The sequence below is a fragment of the Netta rufina genome (assembly GCF_964035555.1).
Source record: "Netta rufina genome assembly, chromosome: 3".
NCBI lineage: Eukaryota > Metazoa > Chordata > Aves > Anseriformes > Anatidae > Netta > Netta rufina.
Window position 1 is genome coordinate 6,548,418 of NC_140125.1, and position 20,751 is coordinate 6,569,168.

The 20,751-nt window shown below is 36.7% G+C and overlaps 1 protein-coding gene across 2 annotated transcripts in view; it reads right to left on the reverse strand.

Moving 5' to 3' along the window:
- Positions 1-338: 338 nt before the first annotated feature.
- The window catches only part of XPO1 (exportin 1), a 40,980-nt gene continuing 20,567 nt past the window's right edge, over positions 339-20,751 (reverse strand). For both annotated transcript variants that reach the window (XM_084284897.1, XM_084284896.1), the window contains exons 9-26: positions 20,415-20,463; positions 20,204-20,323; positions 19,982-20,110; positions 16,706-16,864; positions 14,010-14,207; positions 13,076-13,214; positions 11,743-11,924; positions 10,753-10,909; positions 10,477-10,640; positions 9,571-9,705; positions 8,846-9,029; positions 7,270-7,376; positions 6,667-6,861; positions 5,844-6,012; positions 4,656-4,790; positions 4,371-4,530; positions 4,192-4,288; positions 339-3,541 (exon numbers count right to left, since the gene is read on the reverse strand). In XM_084284897.1, the coding sequence (XP_084141023.1) occupies positions 3,395-3,541; positions 4,192-4,288; positions 4,371-4,530; positions 4,656-4,790; positions 5,844-6,012; positions 6,667-6,861; positions 7,270-7,376; positions 8,846-9,029; positions 9,571-9,705; positions 10,477-10,640; positions 10,753-10,909; positions 11,743-11,924; positions 13,076-13,214; positions 14,010-14,207; positions 16,706-16,864; positions 19,982-20,110; positions 20,204-20,323; positions 20,415-20,463 (2,626 nt within the window). In that variant the 3' untranslated portion in view covers positions 339-3,394. The remainder of the gene's footprint in view (positions 3,542-4,191; positions 4,289-4,370; positions 4,531-4,655; positions 4,791-5,843; positions 6,013-6,666; positions 6,862-7,269; positions 7,377-8,845; positions 9,030-9,570; positions 9,706-10,476; positions 10,641-10,752; positions 10,910-11,742; positions 11,925-13,075; positions 13,215-14,009; positions 14,208-16,705; positions 16,865-19,981; positions 20,111-20,203; positions 20,324-20,414; positions 20,464-20,751) is intronic.

The window sequence follows — 20,751 nt, forward strand, 5'->3', positions numbered from 1 at the left end:
CAATTTTTTTTTTCTATAGTTTTGCTCTATTGTATTTGAAGACACATGCACGGAGAAAGGGAAAAAAATTAGGTATACTTTCACCAAATAAATAATACCTGTGTCAATAATCAGTTATCTAAAGGAACATATGGGCTCTGAGGCAGAAACAACGCTGATGAGAGTCCCTCACGTTAGTCAACCTCCACACATTCTAACGCAGCATCTTTTCCTGATTTCCCCCCCATGAGGAAACCCACAGTTTTATGGCCTTTCTGGTGCTAAAACCTATTGGAAGCAACTCTTCAACATTCCTTGAGTGATGAGCATTTCTAAAGCTTTTTGCATAAATATTAACTTTATTGGAAAATAGTTCACTTAACCAATCAGATTAACACACACCAAATTATTCAAGTTAAAAAAAAAAAAAAAAACTAACCTAAAATGCTTTGGAAAATAATCTGCTTCAGTTACAGTAGCAAACACATGGTAGCCTAAAACAAGTACTTGGGGGTGTCTTCATCAGCTAACAGGCAATCAAGTCATGTAAACACAGAAAACACCCTGTAATATTTTTGTTAATGAGTGTACCTAGAGTACATAGAATTATTGTTTTTCTTTTAAAATCTGTATAGAAATATGCACAAAGTAAACATTGGTTTACATATAATTACAAGTTGTAGTTATTTATATGATGGGTTCATGCTTTTTATCCATTTATTTTCATTTCCAGAGTGTGCATTCAAACTAGTATCTGGAACTTTCTTAGTTGTACATTATAGTTATTTTCCACATTCAGGATAACTTCACTAGAAATACGCACACACCCTTCCCCCCCCCAAGTCTTTAATGGTATCAAGAGCTCTGCATAAGCTGAATTTTTATAGCATCTGCAGAGATCAGCAAAAGGCACCAGTTCTGAAGATAACACCACAGTTTTTTTTAGATTTAAAAGGGAAGTGAAAACTAACATTAAAATTTTGTTACTAGATGATCTAAAAGGTATCAAAATAATGGAACAACTCTTATTTGAATCGCCTTTTTAAAAACACATTTAAGATGTTGTTTGGAGGTGTAGGTCAGGTTTAATCCTTTAGTTAACATCAGACCATGAGCCTCATGGACTTGCTTCAGTCTTGAACATTAAAGATGTACATAAAGGCGTATGTGTATTTTTCATTAAAAGCTATTTTCTCTGTACTGCTAATGTCACTGCACATCAGAACTAATCTTGTTCTGTGACTCATGGGATACGGTCATTCTGAAGTCACACTGTTGGGGGCATTTCCATTTTAATTTCTTACTGGTCTGCAGAGCTTTTGATAATCTGTAGCTCTATAATGCTGCGACTCAGCCTGGTCAGAAGCAATTTTAACGGGCATTCCAAATGTGTCCTTCAACAGTACTTCAAGTATTTTAAACTGCTTATTAAAGTACATACTGCCTTACGAGATCAGAAAGCCATACTTAATGTGACAGGAAGACATGGAAAAGCTTAAAGCACAAGTATGACAAAAATGGAATTTTGCATCTAGCAGAGTAATTAACAATTTTGGTAGGCTATATTTTAAGTCCTAGTCATAAAGGGTTTGAGGAACCTTCTCTCTACAGCTTAGCACTTTCAAATCACAGTATTTGTGATAAATGATGTTCCAGCAGTAGGAGCTTTGGTTTTTTAAGGCCAGCTAAGTTGAACAATGGAGAGATGTTCACAAACAGAATGAGACCAGTACTATAAGGCTGGAAACACTCTGGTCACAGCTAAATTCTCTATGAACACTGCTACTTCATGCACTTCTACTTCAAAATGAACGTACAGTACAAAATTAACTACAGTATCCAAACTTACATAAAACATCTCCACATCTGTCTAACCTTGTTGTACAGCTCTGCATGAACGGTTATACTTTGCATCACAGTAACAATCCTAAGACTACAAGACCAAAGAAATGGAAAAAACTGGGAGACTTTAATGTCAACTGTTAGAAAACAGAGGAAAGACATTACAAACATGGGGAAGCCAAGACTGTACACCATCTTAGTGTTCATACTGCTTGTTTTTCTTATCTGTAATCCATAAATCTGTGAAAATCATTTAACTACAAAACTTTAGGTAGAAAAATAACTGCAGATCTTGTCTATATGCGTTATTAATATGTACTAGTATCAATTGTTTAGTCAAGATACAGTGCAGAAACTCTTTGAAATAAATTACAAAGAGTCCATATAGAGAGCAAGAGTACCTTATTCATGGCATTTTATAGCAATGTAGTATGGAATATTTTTAGTCATGGAGGTAAGTCAGAACAGCTACTGTACTTCCAAATAGAACCCAACTTATTTTGTGTTAACTTTTGAGCATAGCCAAAGTCCTTGAGATTAGGGAAGCCAGAAGCAACAGCTATCCAGACCTCAAAGAACTTTTCCTGTGCCTTCAGGATAGGAATCTTTGATACGATCACAGCATTTTCATCCAATGAAAGAATAAGCCGAAGAAAGAAAAATAAATGTAAACCAAGTTTATTTTGCTTTTAAGTAGTGTTCTTTAAGCACTACAGCATGGTAAACAATGTAAATTAGTATAAGTCATCTCAAAAGCCAGAGTTTTTTTTTTTTTTTTTATTTTTATGAGTTGTTAAAAAGATGCAGCCTATTCTAACAGGATAAATATTTTAACCATTTCACTTCGAGTTAATGAAGGCTCACAAATGAGCAACACTCCTCATTGAGGAAAACAAAAAGCTGTTGTCGACAAAGCGACAGCACACACACAAAAACAAAAGAACTGTGTAAAAATAACTAACTGTACTGTGTTCCCATACTCTTTAGAAGTTGCTTTACAATGGGATGATATGCACATGATCTTGCTGCAAACTTGCCATACAACTTGCAAATACATGTAGCCTAGCCTTACCACTCAAGTCCAAAAAGCTGCTAACTGATCAAAAAAATGCAGCACTATAATCCTCTGCATAACGATTAATTAAATCTGTTTTACTCATTACCTTTTCTCCTAGGCTGCAGGGCAGGCTAGAAAGAAAGTGATCCCAAATTAAAAATCGATACTCTTACAGGAAATTGTATAATTTTGCAATATAGTCTTTTACAACTTATGTTTTGCCTATTTTCCCCTTAGCCACAAAATGGGCATGAAGTAATTACTTTGAAAATGCATTAATTTTCAACTTCATGCAAATCTAAATAAAGATGACCAAACAAAAGCTTAAACAATGGAAGGATATTTCACAGAAAATTTCTTATACAAAAAACACATAAGAAAAAGGGCCACTAGGTGACATTTTAATTTACAAATTGGCATCATTTTGGTCAACAAATATCCAAGTGCTGTTTTCTTCTATCACAACAAAGTAGCTGTACAGAAAGAAAACTGCATAACTTGTTTTATTATTATTTTTTAATCACACATCTCCTCAGGAATTTCATGTGGATTAAGGATGCCAGGTACAGACATCTGAAGTTTATGCTTCTCCTCTTGAGCCTGCCGAAGGGCTGTTTCTCTTTCCTCCAAGAATAAATCTGATGTGTCTTCACCTGCAAATTCCTGTATAATTCACATGAAATCATTAGTTTATTGTCAAGCGCTTTAGGAAGACTATACCAGAATAATGCAGGAAACATCTTCCCTTCATGTTCCCTGTCAGACTTTTTGCTTGCTTTGCCTTCCATTCTTAAGGTCAGAATTAATACAAAGGAATGCAAAATTCTGTAAGATTTTCACCACGTCTCACATCAGATTTTCAAGCACATGGTCACCAGAACAGCATCATTGCTACTTTCAATTACCTGACTACCGTAGTCTTGACACTACTTCAACACGCGCTTTCCTACAATCATCCTGAATTCTAGCATCTTTGGAAAAACAAAAGGCAGAGTACTACTATGGTATGTTTCAAAACATGCCCCAGTCCCAAGCAGAATTGAAACAATCTGTTTTGCAGCCATTTTAGACAAATTGTATACACAAAGTGCAAGCAGTATCAAGTATTTAATCCCAATTTATACACATAAGTCATGCTGAAATAGATTGCACGATCACCATCCACTGATGCTCAAGTCATAAGAGATTTCTCCTGACATTTTGAATAGCAGTAGACTTATCTCCTCAAAAAAACACTGTCCCGTAACTTCCAAGATCAGCTTCCTGCTGAATAATCTCTTTAAATCTCTTAAAATAAAGCATGCTGAACGTACCTTGATTTGGACCAGGAAATCCCTTAGGTGCTCCTTGAAGGCAGGGATATCCTGGTTTAAACTGAAGAGTCCTGTTACAAACAGCTTAACCTGGGCACTAACAGTAAACAAACACATCAGTTAGCATTTCAGGACATAAGAAACCACTCAAAAGGATAAAATAACCACAGCACACTTACTCTTGCAGATGAGGAAATGCAGATTTGAGAAGGTTAGCAACGTACTCCTGAATAAACATTTGGTTGTTCACTGGATTTCCAGGGTTTAATGGAGTACTTATTTTTCCCTCTTCTACTAAGTTGAACATGTATGCAAGGATTGATGCATGCATTGTCAAACCTGAACGGATCAAAGTTATACATATGCTGTTATTATTGCTATTATTCAAGAACAGGTTATGTAACATTGTTTTGACACTTAAAAGGATTGTTTTTATCAACTGGCTCACATATATGCATTCTTACCAGCAGTATGTGAAGTATCTGTTACAACTGAGAAAATGTGCTGGAGGATATCACAGAAATATGTCTGATAGAAACTCTGGGCAGCTGCCTCTTCTTGCGCAACGTTCTGTAGTAGAGTATAAAGTATTTGAAGTCCTGGAAAATATGCGTAAAAGCAAAGATGACCAACAAAACAGGATTAAAGTCTCCATGCGTCTTTCTGCCTTTCCGAAGTGGGGCAAACGTCCCAGGAAATTCTGATAGGCATTGAGAAGCATTACACATGTAATGATTTTCTCGGGTAGCCGCTAGAGGGCTGTAGCCACATTACATATGCAGCACTGACTTCGTTTTTACTGTTACATAGCAGAACCGTAAAGGAACAACTGCACCACTCTACTGGTGCCAGCAGAAGTGAAAAACCCTGTGGCAAAGAAGTATTTTCAAATTTAAGAAAGGAAAATTACATGAACACAGATAGCTTACTAGCTCAAATGACACTCAAAAGATATCTTTTCTTCCAATCCTTTCTACTCTACTACTGACTTGAAAACTAGGTGGCTTTACAGCTACTTTTTTATACAGTAGTCAAGATGCTGTTAGAATGGAGCACATACATGCAGCTTCTCCTAGCCTCCCTTGATACATCTGCTCAGTGAAACTTCACCTCAAGTTTAACCTGCTGTTGTCCAAAGGAAGCACCATTCTTCACAATCTAAGGTGTTTCCATTTGCCAAAGCTGGCTCCCGGACTGAGTTCACCCCAGGCGTTTATTTTTCTGTTGGGTTTTTCAGTGGTTACTCAGCAACTGTCTTACTGAGGTAAAAAGTCAAACATCACAGGCAGCACAACAAAAGTAGAGCTAAAACACCAGCTTTAGCAGCAATTAGTTGTCACGTCAGTTTAGCAATTTCAGAAGAAGAACCCTCACATCTGGAAGAGACAGCAAGCAGAAATTCTACCAGGGCACTCTTGCAGCTGTGGGAGAGAAACCCCCTCCAACTTCCAGCACATCCATGTATACCTGATTGTCAGCTTCAAACCAAGACAGGAAAATACCATTTCTGTACAAATGCAATATAGCATTGTGCAACTAGAACACTGTATTTGACTAAAGAAAAAGATACAGAGAAGTCGTAGTCTACCACAGAATATCATCTGATACTGCAAGCGAAGTCTGCATATTTCATACTTAAAAATTCAGCTTACCTGTATCTGCAACATTTCTCATTGTGTGTTTGAAAGCCCAAATAATAGAATCCAGAACAAGTTTGAACTGTGCAGGTGGAATGGCCAGGAATGCTGGGAAGCAATGAGAATTTACAGCCTGGAGTAGCAAGAAGAAGTTCGTTCTATGTTCAGGATATTCTTCAAAATCCTAGAAAAAATAATGAGGGAAAAAAAAGTGAAAATTCCTGAACAGATGAAAACTCTACCAGGGTATCTCCTGCTAAGAAGATAGAGTCAATACCCAATATGGAACAGCAGTTAGGCCCCTGGCTTAAATAAGTTTGAATACAAAGCAAAGGTTACAATTCTGAGTAATTTTTTCTCCCTTGCTTTCATGACCCAAGCTTGATCAAACCATCTTCTAGCATTACACAACACTGACAGGCTGAGCTACATTTTGTCAGTACACAACCTTAAGCACTACTCGCTGCACAGATTTAAGACAGATGGTCTCAACGCTTGTTAAGCACCTCTGTTACTACAGGGGTACAATTTCTGGTTCCACCCTATTGCAAAGCGGCTGGTAGCACTCGAGTATTATGCAAGTACATATTGCAATTTTTATGCTACAGTTTGCATCAGCTTTGGTATTCAGTGAGGAAACACTCAAAGAGCTGATCAATACCTATATTCATAAATGTTAAAGTTTTATTAATTTTAGTAGTTAGCCCTACACTAAGTATACTTCTGCTTCCAGAAGCATGACATTCCAAGTTCCTGGAATAGAAAAACAACTTGTAACTCCACTTTTTGTCTTCAGTTTCTAGGGAGGGTGCTTTATCCAAAATTTAAATGTAAATACCTTATTTATCATATTTAACGTGCACTCAAAAACAGCATCAAATATCTGAGGTATTTCAGCAGTAATGTGTCCACCCAGCTTGTTTACGATGATAGCCATAGTACTAAGTACTTCGGGTTCTCTAGCAGCCGGCACATTTCTCTGGTAGTCAATGAGAACTGCATCCAACAAGGGAGGAACAAAGTTTTCAGCTACCTAAATAGAAAAGCAAGCCATGGTTATAACAATGCAGTTATTGCACAAAGTCTCAAGTGAACAGGTTATAGCTTAATTGTTTAGTTACAGAGATACCTTTCCTAACAAAGGAATATGTTACACAAACTTCCCACGCACTGCATCCATCCAGCAGTGGTTGCAAAACGATTCTCTTAAACCTTGCTCCCCCCTTAGGATCACCCTCAGCTAAAATTAACTGAAGCATCTCGAACAGTTCAGGCCTACCTCTGTATGATCACACTTCATCCTCCATATTTTACAGTCCTCCTGAAACAAGTTCTTGTGAACAGGAACAGTGCTGACGCTGACTGCTCTTTAGTCAACAGAAGGACAGGGTTCTTACTAGTTTTGTCTTATGAGCTATTCGTATAAAATAAATTTACTTACCATCTGAGGATCATTGGACCTGCTCACCCAGCCAGAAATCAGTTTTAAAGTTTCCCTTTTTACAGTCCTCATACTTCTAATCAAAGGCTGCTTTGTCACCATTTCACCTGAAAAGTTTTAAAGCTTCACTTAATCTGGGTAAAGCGTACCAAACAGATTTCACTTCAATTGATACCATAAACTCAGAATTCTTCATTGTTATACCCATGAAGGCTTACACATATTTTGCAGATAAGAACTACCTCCCCACTGTTCTAGCTCCATAGGTCCAAGTTGCTACTTCGCATTATAAAAGTGCTACAGGCAATACCCTACTTGCACAGATCCAAAACAAAGCTTCAACTCACTTTTTAAGTAAAGGAGTCTTGCACATTCATCTTACTATCTGGACCAAGCTTACATCTGGTTCTCGTTAAGTGACATGGGGAATACGCAGTGTTCTAAAGCAAGCTCCTCGTTTCTCCCCAGACAGACCTAATCCTTCAGACTGATGTTTACACAAGGAGCCTCATTCTTAGTTGTTTCTCACACTGAGTCAATGTAATCTCATCGGTAAAACCTGTTCTGATTGAGTGCAAAGCCATACAACCATTACAGTACATCCAAGGGAAACCCTGGAAGACTGCAGCCTAGGAAACGAGTAGAATTGCTTCTGGCACCAGAGACATCATGGGCAAAATAGAGGCAATTGTGAAAACATACGCTGAGGCAAGCACAATCGCAGTAGTTGCTGCTCTAGGAGCATGTCCATACTAGAAGTCCTACCAACTGCTTCATAATATTAAAAAAAAAAAAAGTTCTGGCCATTAGAGCTGCAGAATCAAAACACTGATTTCACAGCCAGTTTTATTCTAAACTCTGAGAAGCTACTTCAAGGTCAACCAGCTGCTCACTTACAAAATCTTACTTAACATTCACACTTCCATCTAGCGTCATCTGCATGGGTAAGAAAATTGGTCATAACACAGATGACTAATCCAATAACTGACTCATTTAATCTTGTCAAGAACTATCGTAGCAGCACATTCTACTTGGATACCATAGGCCCGAGCTTATGTAGCAAAAACTGGTCAGGTAATTGACAATTCCTTCTCAGTGATTACTGGTCTGCTTTATGACAACTTTGAGGCATCTTCACTGTAGTTCTATGTACTTCATTTCTGTACTAAAGCTATTTAGTAGCAGTACCAGGCTATAACTCTGCCAACATTAAGAGACTCAACTCAAAGATAGTTTCCTCGTATTCAAAAACCAGAATAAGCTAGAAGAATGCATGCTACAACTTGCCTCAGCAAGACAGGTATTAGTTCTAAGCAAGCGCCTACAGTGTTTTGCATCTTTCACAAGCTTTCTTGCATATAGCCTTCCTCCCTCCAGAAACAGAGTTTCTTTATTTGAATAAAGCATTCAGTGAACAACAACAACAAAAAAATCATCTAAGCAAGCACACTTTCAGCCATTCTCCACTTGCCCAAACACTAAAAACACACAGTAAATTAGCCTCCTTGTATCGTACTTGAAACCTGATTACATGCATTGTCAGTCCCATTTTCAAGAACAACGTAGAATTTCTTACCATTAGCCTGAATAGCTGCAGAAATATTTTCACTTAGGCACTTGTACACATTCAGCATATCTAAATAAATTCTTCCAAGTTGAATCACAAAGGGGTGGCCAACTGCTTTACACGCTCTTACATTGGTTTTCAGAATGCTACCAAGCTGCTTAACAGTTTCAGGATCCTTCAGAATATCAACATTCTGTCAAAAAATTGGAGTTCATTTTGTTTAATGAGTAAGAATGCCTTTTATCTTTTAGTGCAACAAGTATCACTTTAAAAGAACTTATCTTACTCTGCATTGAAGAACATAACGCTGAAATTTACACACTATATGTACTGCTGTTTAATTCAGGGTTTTAATTTCATAAAAGTTTTAATTTCATAAAAACTTCAGTTGAACATGTGGCCCAGGCAAAGGGAGTCTTGAAAAAAAAAAAAAGCCATTTTTCTGATGAGAAGTAATCATTTGCATAGAATTCCCTTCTCCTCAAAATTCTCCTTCTCCTTTACAGAACATGCAAAGCAACATGTTCTGTAAAGTAATAAAAAATTGTCCTTTAAATCAGATATAATTCAGTATTGTCATTTAACATGCTCTCTCCAAACAACACTTTTACTATCACGTCACAACCATTGCTTTCTAGAAGTCCACCACAGCTATGTATACCCTAATAGCAGGGGAAAAAACAGCAGGTTTTCTTTACCTCAACACAGAATGCACTTAAAATTTATGGGCTTACTTTTGTTGCCTGTTGAATTATGCTGTCCCATACTTGATTAGGGAGCAACATGTACTTTTCTATCAGATGTTCCTGTACAGTCTGGTCTGTCTGTGCCCCAATCATGTATCCTACTGCTTCATAGAACGTATGCACCTGATTGGAAAAAGGAAGTCAAAGGGGAAGGTTAAAAGAATACAGAAGAGTTTATATTGTTCTCAACTAGCACGTAACAGACTGAAAATGGGTTTCCACTGTCTAAACACCTTCTTCCCACTTGAGTTTACAGGACCTCTCTTCTTTTCTTACTTTCATCACATTTAAAGCAAAGCTCCGTTCCCGTCCCTTCAAATGTCACTACGTACATCCTGCAGTCTTTCTTCATTTTGCCACCATATCCTGAAGTGAAGAAGCTCTGGCATATACCTTTAACTCTCAGGATACATCTCAATTTCTTTCTTTTACATTGGGCTAACTTAAGATAATATTTATGTGCAAGCTCACACTTAATGCCTACTCTACCAAAGGCTTCAGTACATTGAAATACATCATGTGTGCACTATGCTCTCTTAAAGGAGTGCATCCTCCCTAGAAGTACCCCCTCACTCCTGCACATACAAGACCTATCTATTATAGTCAGATACTCTTCTTTCCCAAATGAGAACCTCAAACTTAGATTCAGCATGTTATTCACTTGTAAAAACATTCTAGAAAATAGGATTTTAACTAAACACTTTCATTCTCCTTACAAGAATCCTAATTAAGATATTAATAATGTAAACCAAATGTACCCTTCACATCATAGCACTGTCAGTAATGAAAAAAATAAGCAATACAGTTCAAGTCTGAAAAACCATTCCTAGGTTTCAGTCAAGTAAATTTTTATTGGGCTTTAGAAATTGACCCACACTCCTGAATTCAACATACCTGTTGTGGCTGAAGGTCACAGATGATTGTATTAATATTGTTCAAGATTTCATCAATAAATGGCATGACCTCTCCCACTTGAACCTGAACAAAATGTCGGCGGCATTTTTGTGCTATTTTTATGAAGGTATCACAAGCCATATCCTGGACGCCATCATGGGTTTCTAAATTAAGTCAAGTCAATTACTGGTTTAGTATTTTTCCTTAGACATGCATATGTATGAGCATCAACTTTTTCTCTTTAAAAAGTTAAGAGCAAATGAAAAAGATAATTACCATGCATAAATTCAAATAGCTTGTTGACTACTGTCTTCAAAAATTTCCAGTGAGCCCTCAGAAACCGTGGGTATTGACCTACTATGTACATTATATTTGATGCGATAATGGCTTTATTGTCTTTTCCTCGCTTTTGTTCACAGAGTCCCAGGAGATCCTACAATATAACATATTATTAGTTTCCTCCCCAGGCTTGTCCAGTTCAATTAAAAGCACTACAAGATAAGTATAAAAGGCTGAAGTGAGCTGTAACAAAGATACAAGAAAGTAGTTTCCATTATCAAGTTCAAAACCCAAAAAATTTAAAAAAATAATTTACAGCTGGAGCTGTTATTTAAGTTTTAACTAAATCAGGAACGCCATGTTTTCAGCCATGAAATCCACATTTTAGATGTAACTGATACTTTCTGCAGGGTAGACTTCAGCAACCCTCAGTGTTGAATACTGGCCAGCCAGCTGATATTAACAAAGATATAGATGCCACACTTCAAATAGAGGAAACTAAATCCCCTGTACAAATTTGTATGACATGTTAAGAGTGAGGCAAGGTAGTCCTGTAGAAAACATTTTCTTCCTGCACTCTTCTCATGCACATATTTACCTAAAATTCACTTTGATCAAGGAGTATCAAGAAAGTGGCAGAAAAGGAGGGTTCTTGTTGGTCAAAAATAACGTAGGTTATTTTGCCACTCGTTTCAATATTAATCCTTTTCCTTATGTTTTGCTTTGGAAATACCAAAGATTTCATCAGAATGAATCTCCTCCCTCCAATTTTCACAGGGAAAAAGGTTATTTGGACTAAGGCATTGTTCATGACTGAAAAAAATATCAGCCTTAAATTCGGGATATGACATTTCCCATTACATTTTTCTAATTAACTTGTTTGCTATACAAGGTAGCTTGCTAAAATGTTAAAGCAGTATCTTTTTAAATGTAGTTTATGCTCAAGAAATAAAGTGTGACAATGCTATTAGTTCTGCACTATGATACCTTAATTACTGTAACAAGGAATCTTTTTTCATCTTCTTCATGCATTGCTCCACTGATTGAACCTATAGCCCAACATAGGGTATTCAAATTTTTCCACGACCACTCTGTCCCATTCACTTGATTGTGCAGTTTTTCAGTCATTATTCGTTCTGTGTCTGCATAATCCAGATGTGTAAGATACACTGAAAGACAATTAACATTAAGCAGGTGCATTTTCAAACAACAAGCCAGATCACATCTTCATAGGCAAAGCTGTATTCTAAGACAATGAAAATGTTATTTAAGCATAACGCTTCTATTGTGAGCTTATGAACTAGAACTTTAAACCCAATTTTTTTTTTTTTTAAACCCTATTCAAAGAAGGTATGGAAACAATACAAAAATTTAAGTTAACTAAGGTCTTGTGTATCAATCAGTAAAGTTACTAAATTGAATTATTAACCAAAGACATTCATACTCGTGGGCTATAGAAAATACGGGACTGGTTAGCTACTGGGGACATTATGCTGTGTTAAGTAGTCGACAGTCAATTTTCCTGTGTCATTAAATCTGCCATTAAAATGGAGATGGTACCCCTGAACAAGTCTGGATGGGAAGATTCAGGTATCACAACTCATACATTTGCATCAGCTCTGTAATATAAAATTCTAAATCCCCAGAAATCAAGAGCAGTTTAAGGCCATATTCAGCAACAGATTTTTACAATGCCTTAGAATGCAGGTTTCACTGTGCTCTTGCTTTTTAAAAAGTGAATCTTCCATTAAGATTAATACACTGTTACCAATGATTAACACCAGAAATCAAACACTAACTAAACCTGTAAATATCAACCTGTATCTGAAATATGATTAAGGATGAGGACATGCGGTAGCAATTTTAATACAATTAAAAGAAACACACACCCCTAAGTTCTCTACAATACATATGGACTACTGATTCACTGCTAACAAGGTCGACAGTTGAGCATGAGGCTTCAAAAGATAACAAAGGGAACGTATGCGTGCATAAATGCAAGAAGCACATGCATGCTTCATTGGATCTGACATATTTTGGCAAAGAAACCAAGGTTTTCCAATGGCAAAAGGCAAGTGACAAAAAATGGGTAGTATAGTACTGCTTACTGAAGTCATACAGGAGCACTACATGCTCAAAACTGAAAGCCTCAGATCAATGCTGCCTCTACCATTCCAATTTGTGTATGTACTACTACTCAGTGATGATCCTCTTCCTCCCCATGTAATTCAGATCTACCTGAGCTATCCATCTGACACGTACATGCTGCTGGTGCAGCTCCACAGACTTACAGAACAAGAACACCAGCTAGTGCACTTACCCAATGTTTCTCTCATATTTTTATACAAGTTTATGGAATCTGTATCCTTCATGAATTCTCGTACTACTTCCCCCTGATCATTTTCCACAACTAGCACTTCTTCAGGTTTAGCCATACGGCTAACCATTAGCAATCGAACCTGCATGTTAGAAAACAGTTTGAATTGAATTGCACTGCAGCATGAAAATAAAGGGTACAACCAGAACTTCATGAGGTCACCTCATATACCAGCAACCTGGACGGAGATATTCTAATGCTAACTAAAAAGCCATTAAGAATAGTGCCTGCTGATTTCCCTCTCTACATGAACAAGAGTTGGTTTTTTTTTGTTTGTTTTTCGTTTGTTTTTCAAATTAAAGTACCATACCTTCTAGAACTTCAAAGGTGTTTGTAGCATTAGGCACCTTTTAAATACAAACATTTTTTCCTCCAACTCCAACACTCAAGACTTCAATAATTTTAACTTCAGCTCTTATACAACCAATTCCTTTTTTAATACTATGACAAATTTACTTAGTTGAGAAATCTCAACCCCACCAAGATCCATGCTGGAAACCAGTAATTACAGAAACTGTCAGTAGGATCTAGTAAACCTACTACGCAAACCCTACATAGCAGGTCTATTACAAAAAAGTAAGTTCTTTAGTGCTTTCATGGAAGAAAACAGGGTTAGTCATTAAATAAATTCTTTTTTCCTTTTCTTTTATTAATTAGTCTTATGTTTATACACAGTGTCTAAAGCAAATTAACTCTGTATTAATACTCCAGTCATCTACTGGTGTCATCCTAAAATAATTTCGGAAATTGCACCATGTTAAATAACTGGAGTTGAATCAACTAACAAGTTTTCTGAAGTCATTCCTTACATAAAGTGAAGTTTCTAAATTTAGGAACAGTACCTAAACCTTTACAGTATCTTTACAGCAAAGATTACCTTGGATAATACAGGCAAATAAAGCTGCCTCCTTGGAGGAACATCGAAGTGTTGACTTCCCGAAAGCAATGGAGAAGCAGATGTTGAAAATGGACTCTCTCTGTAGAGCTCAGCAGCTAAATGATTCCAATATTCAAGACAAATCTTGAAAATTTCAGTTTCTTCAACTTCTGATACCAATAACATATAATGAAGAGCCTGGAAGAGTGTGTTTCAAACACCTAATTATTATTTCTGAACACAGAATCATATCAAAACCATATTGCTCTGAATTCAATTACCCAAGTGCTGATGAAATGCTGAATTTTAGAACAAGGTGCATTTACATGTAAGTGACACTACTTACGAGTCCGAGTAACAACCAGAAGAACTCAAAAAAAGAAGCGCCATGTCATCTGCTGTTATTTGGAAATCATACGTCAATTCTTAAACCTAAAATAGCCTAGATGTCTAAAAAATGCAATAGCCACATCAGCCCATTATCTGTATTATCAAAATCATGCCCTCTGAGCTTCTGCAAGACCTTTTGTTTTAGGCCTTAAAAAAAACCCTCAACTACTAGTTTCAAGAACTGCTACTCTCAAGACTGTTACTGCTACTTTATTCTGGAGATCCTTATATCCTGAAGACAACCTTCAAAGCCACACTACTCATTTGCATTCTATGGAAGAGATCTATTAGAACATTTTCTACTTCACTGACAAAACAGCCACCAGGCAGACTGAAAAGGATGCTGTTCTGAAAGAGATACCAACTACATATGCCAACATTTTTAACACAGCTTATTTTTAAATCCCTGGTGAAAAATACAAACCAATACCCCACCAGTGAACAAAACAGAACGAAGCAATGAAATCTGAATACATTTTCAAAGCTCAGACACTACAGCAACTCAGAGCACTTTAGATAGTAATAGTAGATAAAGACGTTGAATCAGATTACATCAAAAGAGGGACTCAAATTGACCTGTATCGGCCCTATACAGGTCAATTTCTCTTGGCAATTTCACTTTGAGTATCTACCTTCCTTCACTAGTCTACAAGGCACCAATGACTCTGTGGAACAGTTTCATAGGTGGTCAGCTACTTCCACAGTGCAAGAGGAAATAGGTTAGAATTACACAGCTACCTTAAAAAGCTTTTTCACTATGTTCTGTTACAGCGTCGGTTACAAGAGTCAAATTTGCAACAATTTCAAGCCACCCTAAGAATTCTGGTGTAACATTTTAACATCCTAGAGAAGACAAAAACTCATTTAGAACTGAATTTTGTAGACATCTATTTTAAAGATGTTAAACATTTTAACGTGGTCACACTGAACAGGACAGGTGACAAGATATAAAAACTGCACTACAACTTAAAAACACTTCCACAGGACATGCAACAACTTCAGCTGTTTACACTATCTTCTTAATAAAGCCTCAACACAGGCCAAAACGTGAGCAGTGGTCCCTGACTGACAGCTATTTTGTGAAAGTTTGTGAAGTTTGAGTTAAGTAATTATTCAGGAACAGATTTTTTTTTCCATTAATGGACTAAGAATTCTCTTCTAGTTTATTTCCTAAACAAGCTTATGAATAAACTCTTTTTTTTTTAGGGTAGAGAACTATCTGGAGGAGAAATGTATTGAGAATACTATAGATGGAAGATTGACTAGAATTCAGATGGATTAGAAGTAGTGCACCTGCAAAAGATGGACCCTCCCAATGACACCTGGTCTCCAGGTTTAAACTGTGGTTTTGTTTTTCTACATGTGTCAGGGCAGTTCCTCACCCTATGCCTCCATACCTGCGGAAGGCTCAATTCTGGGACACTGGAAGTGGTGCTTCAAGGGGCTATGGAGCCAGTTTCATCCCCTTGGAGCTCAGTCATGGGAGGGAGCTAGCAAAGAAGTCACCACAGAACAGCTCATCCTCAGCAAATCTTTTATTCACAGTTTAAAAAAAAAAAAAAAAAAAAAGGAAAGGGAAAAACAGAAAGGAAGGATAACTAAGTCTTATTCTCAGGAACTGGAAGATAGTTGATAATCACGGATCACGGGTCCTCTGCCAAGACCTGTAACACTATAATAAAATGTGCTCAGTAAGTAGCAATTTGCTAGAGCTCTGGCACTGAAGGCAATGTATAGCAGTCACGCTTATTGCGCAGGAACTGAATATAATCCTCAAGGACAACATTCTAAGCATTTCAGTCAAACTTTGGGAAGTGGCAAATTTGGTAAGAAGCTACACCAAGACTGAACTACGGCATGCGCTGTACCCCAGAAAACAAGTTTGGATGTTGAATGAAGAGAAAGCGTGTTACTTTACTTCACACACAAGCTGTCAGAAGTTGTAGCAACAACTATCTGTGTATGTGTGCTAAACAAATATCGTCTGTAAAGACCCATGGAAAAGAATACACCGTATTTCTCAACTTATTTTAAAGATTTATTTACACTCTCAAGGAGGAGCAATTAAGAAGGAGGAAAGAAAAACCTATTATTTTTAGGCTTAATTTCTACTATAGAATCACTGAAACTAGAACACCATTGAAGCACAGTGGGAAAAATTTTTGGAAACTTTCTTGTATTCATGTGATTTACTAATTATAAAAAATGTTTTTTTCCTCCCAAAGGAAATCGAGAGATTATACCATCACATCCTTTGAGTATGAGAACACACTACATTTATAAACTGGATAAACTAAGCAACTTACCTCCATTAATGTTTCCCTCAGATTTAATCTTTTTTCTATAAGTTGACCATGCTCCTTGAGGAACGTGCAGAGAAACAAACTGAGATTCTGAATGAAGTTCTGTTCATCATCTTTCCCATTTGAGTATGCAAGTCGGATATTGGTATTTAAAGGAAGCATCTAATAAAAAGATAGACATGATCAATAATGTCCTGTAAGCAAGTAGAAATACTGTTTATTAACAACTATTCCACTGTTTTGGAAAAAAAGCCTTCATAACATCCCCTTTATAGGCCCCTCTTCCAAATGTCTTCCTACTCCTTCACTTCATACTTGTCTCCAAAACGGACAGTAGGATGAAAACATGAACATATACTTGAACATGCTACCCCTTCTAAGAGCAGGCACAAGGGTAATATTACCCTATTTAGAGACATTTTCTGCTGGCATTGGGCAAAGCCATTCCACAAAATGGTGTGTTACCTATACCCAGTAACATTACATTGTCATAACTTTAAAACAACCTGAAAGACCTCTCCCATAATATTTACAAATTAATAAGAAAGATTTGGAAAATATTCAAGATTTGGTGGGCCTCTTCAGAGGTAAAGAACAAGTTTTCAATGTCCTGATTCTTTCTGGCCAAATAAATGCAAGTTTGCTTCAAATTCAGATGCAACAATTACACTAAAAACCTGCAAGTTGCAAAACATGCTAAATACCCAAGATGGCATTCAACTTTTCTTTTAAGGAAAAAAACTTAGGCCATGGGTATTTGCATTTAGAATCAAGAGCATCATCTTTAAAAAAAATAAACAAGACAGCGTTCAAACACTTAACACACAGTAATTTGTGTGTCTGCATAAAAAAATCTTCCTTTAAGTCTAATCATAACTAAATAAAAAACCTATAGCTCCAGCTGAAGTCTTTAGCGGGGGGGATTAGGAAAGAGATGCAACATGAACAGCAATATGCCTTTCCTAAAGCACTTCAAAGATGGACTAACACTATAAATACAGGAAAAATAGACAGTTAAAAAATAGACAACCTAATTGTTAAGAAGCACTCAAAAAAACTTTGGCATGAAAATATCTTCCATTAAGACGGGCAAATGTGAAACACCATGTTCTATTCCCCCTATCCTCAAAAAGTAAAGCTTAGTACAAATTTGTGGCATCTGCTTGAGCTTAACTAATGTGTGCTGAGCCAACAGCAGCACCTCCCCTGCCTAGCGTAAGTACTATTTGCTAATAAACTGCTGGCTTCAGAAGCAACTAGCGGTAGCAGCTAGCCCACTGAATTACTAATTCTCCAGATTCAGAAAGATAAATGCTTTTATATGTAACCCCAGGATGACAGAATACTTTCTGTAAGAACTATTTTTTACCCTTGGTCAATCTCCTTTTGCAAGGTACAACTGAAAATGAGATAATTTTAGAGCCCAGTGTCTGCTTATAGCTTGCTGTTGTATTCCTGACAAAAATTACCTGCATCTTAGAAGACTTATCTGTGGGTAGCCAATGACATGTTGAAAATAATCATGGTTCCCCTCATTAGCCAGTATTCCAGAACAGAAATAGGCCAAAAGAAACAAGGCATGCAACACTGGCAGCAGAATTAACTCCTGCACCTTTAAGACTTAAAACTTAGAATTCAGGGGACAGAATTTGTTGAAGAAGTTACAGGGAAACATGGTTTTGAACAGAACATTAAGAACTGGACAAAATCAAGGAAAAGAGGTCAAAGAAACACGTTCTTACACATTCCCCAAAATGCGGATCAAGCACATGTTGGCTCATTTGTATCACAAACTCATCTTTATACTTCAATGTCAGAGAAACAGAAGTAAACCAATTTATATTGTGGCAACACACTTATAGTCCGTGGTTATCACTAATAAAGTAACAGTTCAATTTCTTCTTTGAAGAATTCAGTACATCTGTTGCTGAGAGGCATGAGTTTCATAATATTAAATGTAGCTCTTAAAATGGCCTTGCTTTTCTTCAGGCTTGGAAGTGACAATACAGCATTTCTTCATAAATTCCATGTCATTTGTCACATACAGTATTTAAGAACATTTCAACAGCAATTGAAGTCAATACACAAAGCTGCCAGGTACCTTTGCTAATCAAGCAAAGCACCTGAAAGAGTACTGGATTACAAAACATTTGTATCCTCTAGCAAATCTAACAGTTACTTCATTAAAGTAAAAAACTGTTTACATGGAGCAGCATAGAATTTCACTCATAACAGTCCTCACCCTCCAGAAAGGGTAAGCTGTATAGTCCAAGCCACTCTGAAATTTAAGATAAGTCATCCTTACCAGATACACAGAAAACTATACTACTTATCATTGAAGAGGAAGTACAGTAATACCATAATATTGTAATCTTCAGAATAAACGTACTGGAAGTCAAAGTTATTCAAACATTCAGATTTGAAGTGAAGCCACAGTCTTGAAGGCAGCATTTTTATGATAAAATGATTTAAGCTATTAAGCATACCACTAATCCCCAAAATAATACGTTACTATGAATTATTCTCAGAGCAAGCTAATTTGCCTTCAAATCAGTAGACATGTTTATAGGGAACTTGTTCAAAAATAACTGCATTTTAACACTATTCAGAATGTTCTTCAGAAACATCCATAATTTTAACATTATGAACATTCTCATAGAAATTAGAAAGACAGCATCTGTCCTATATGATGCTTAAAAAGATCAAAGGATGATTTAACACTGCCATGCACGAGTTCAACCTACCTCCTCCCCCCGACACACAAAAAAACCAAAAAAACAGAACACCCCACTTGTAACCGTCCACATCAGATGCAAATACAACTAGGAAAGATACAACCTCATGTACCTGAAGAATCTGAACTGCTCAGAGGAATTAGCAAGTTATATAATTAGAAGTAGGGATTTATGTGACAAACTTCCACCACTTTCTAACACTAAAACAGCAGCTTGTAGAGGTTAAGACAGTTTAGGCCTCGTGTGTCATGTAGAACAAAGTTTGCTGCATTTCTCTCAACTTTCCTCAGCAGGCAACCCAAGTGTTCAATGCAGCTCTTGAATTAACCAAAATCAAACAGTCCATCAGAAATACAGATGTAACCAAGAGTTCTAAAAAATACACTTAACATCTTCTGATCAAGCAAAAAATACTATTGAAGGACACAATAAAGAGAAACATTTCTCCTATCAAGATCTCTATAATGAATATTCATTTATAAATTGAAGTAGGTTCTACAGAAGTTGATTTTGTTAAAAGAAAACAGATTCACTAGAACCTTACCTGTTTTAACTGCATCATGGTCAATGTAAAAAGTGTTACAAACTGTTCTTCATACTGGCTTACACTGACACCTGCAATCTCTGTGAGGCACTTCAAAGAGACGTTCCGAAACATGGGAACATTTAAGAACTATTGAGAAAAGAAAAAAGCATTTTACAAGAATGCTGCATGCTAAGTTTTGTAACTTTTGAATTAAAGAACCATCAATAATTACATAAATACCTTGTATATTAGTGTGCTGATTAACTTGGTCTCAAATATATATCCCAGAGGAATCCAGTTCAGAAATCGTAGCAAGGTTTCCAACGTTGCATGAACTAAGGGAGCATTTTGGGAGTTTTCCTGTAAGAACACATTCAAGTCTGGTGTTACTCGGCACGATGGAGAGGGGGTGGAATGGAAGAAAGGTTAAAAAATTAAAAATAAAACTTACCATCACAAACTGACACAGTTGAAATATCTGAGAGAACTCATTGCACATACTATAAGAAACAAAAGTCAAAAATTAATCATTTCCACATTCCATAAACAATCCAATTTAACCAAAGTGTCTGTTTTTAGAGAACAGGTTCTGAAGGCCTACATCCATGGAGGTATTCACAAGCCACCCAACTTCTTAGAAGTTTTGATGAGAACAACACTTTCTATTTTTGAAGTGGTACAAAATCTGTGCCTAGAAATTCTGTCTTCAAAACACTGAAATCTCTGTTAAAAGGCTAGAACCATCAGTCAAAAGAGGCTACTTGCAATAATGCAGGAATATACTTACA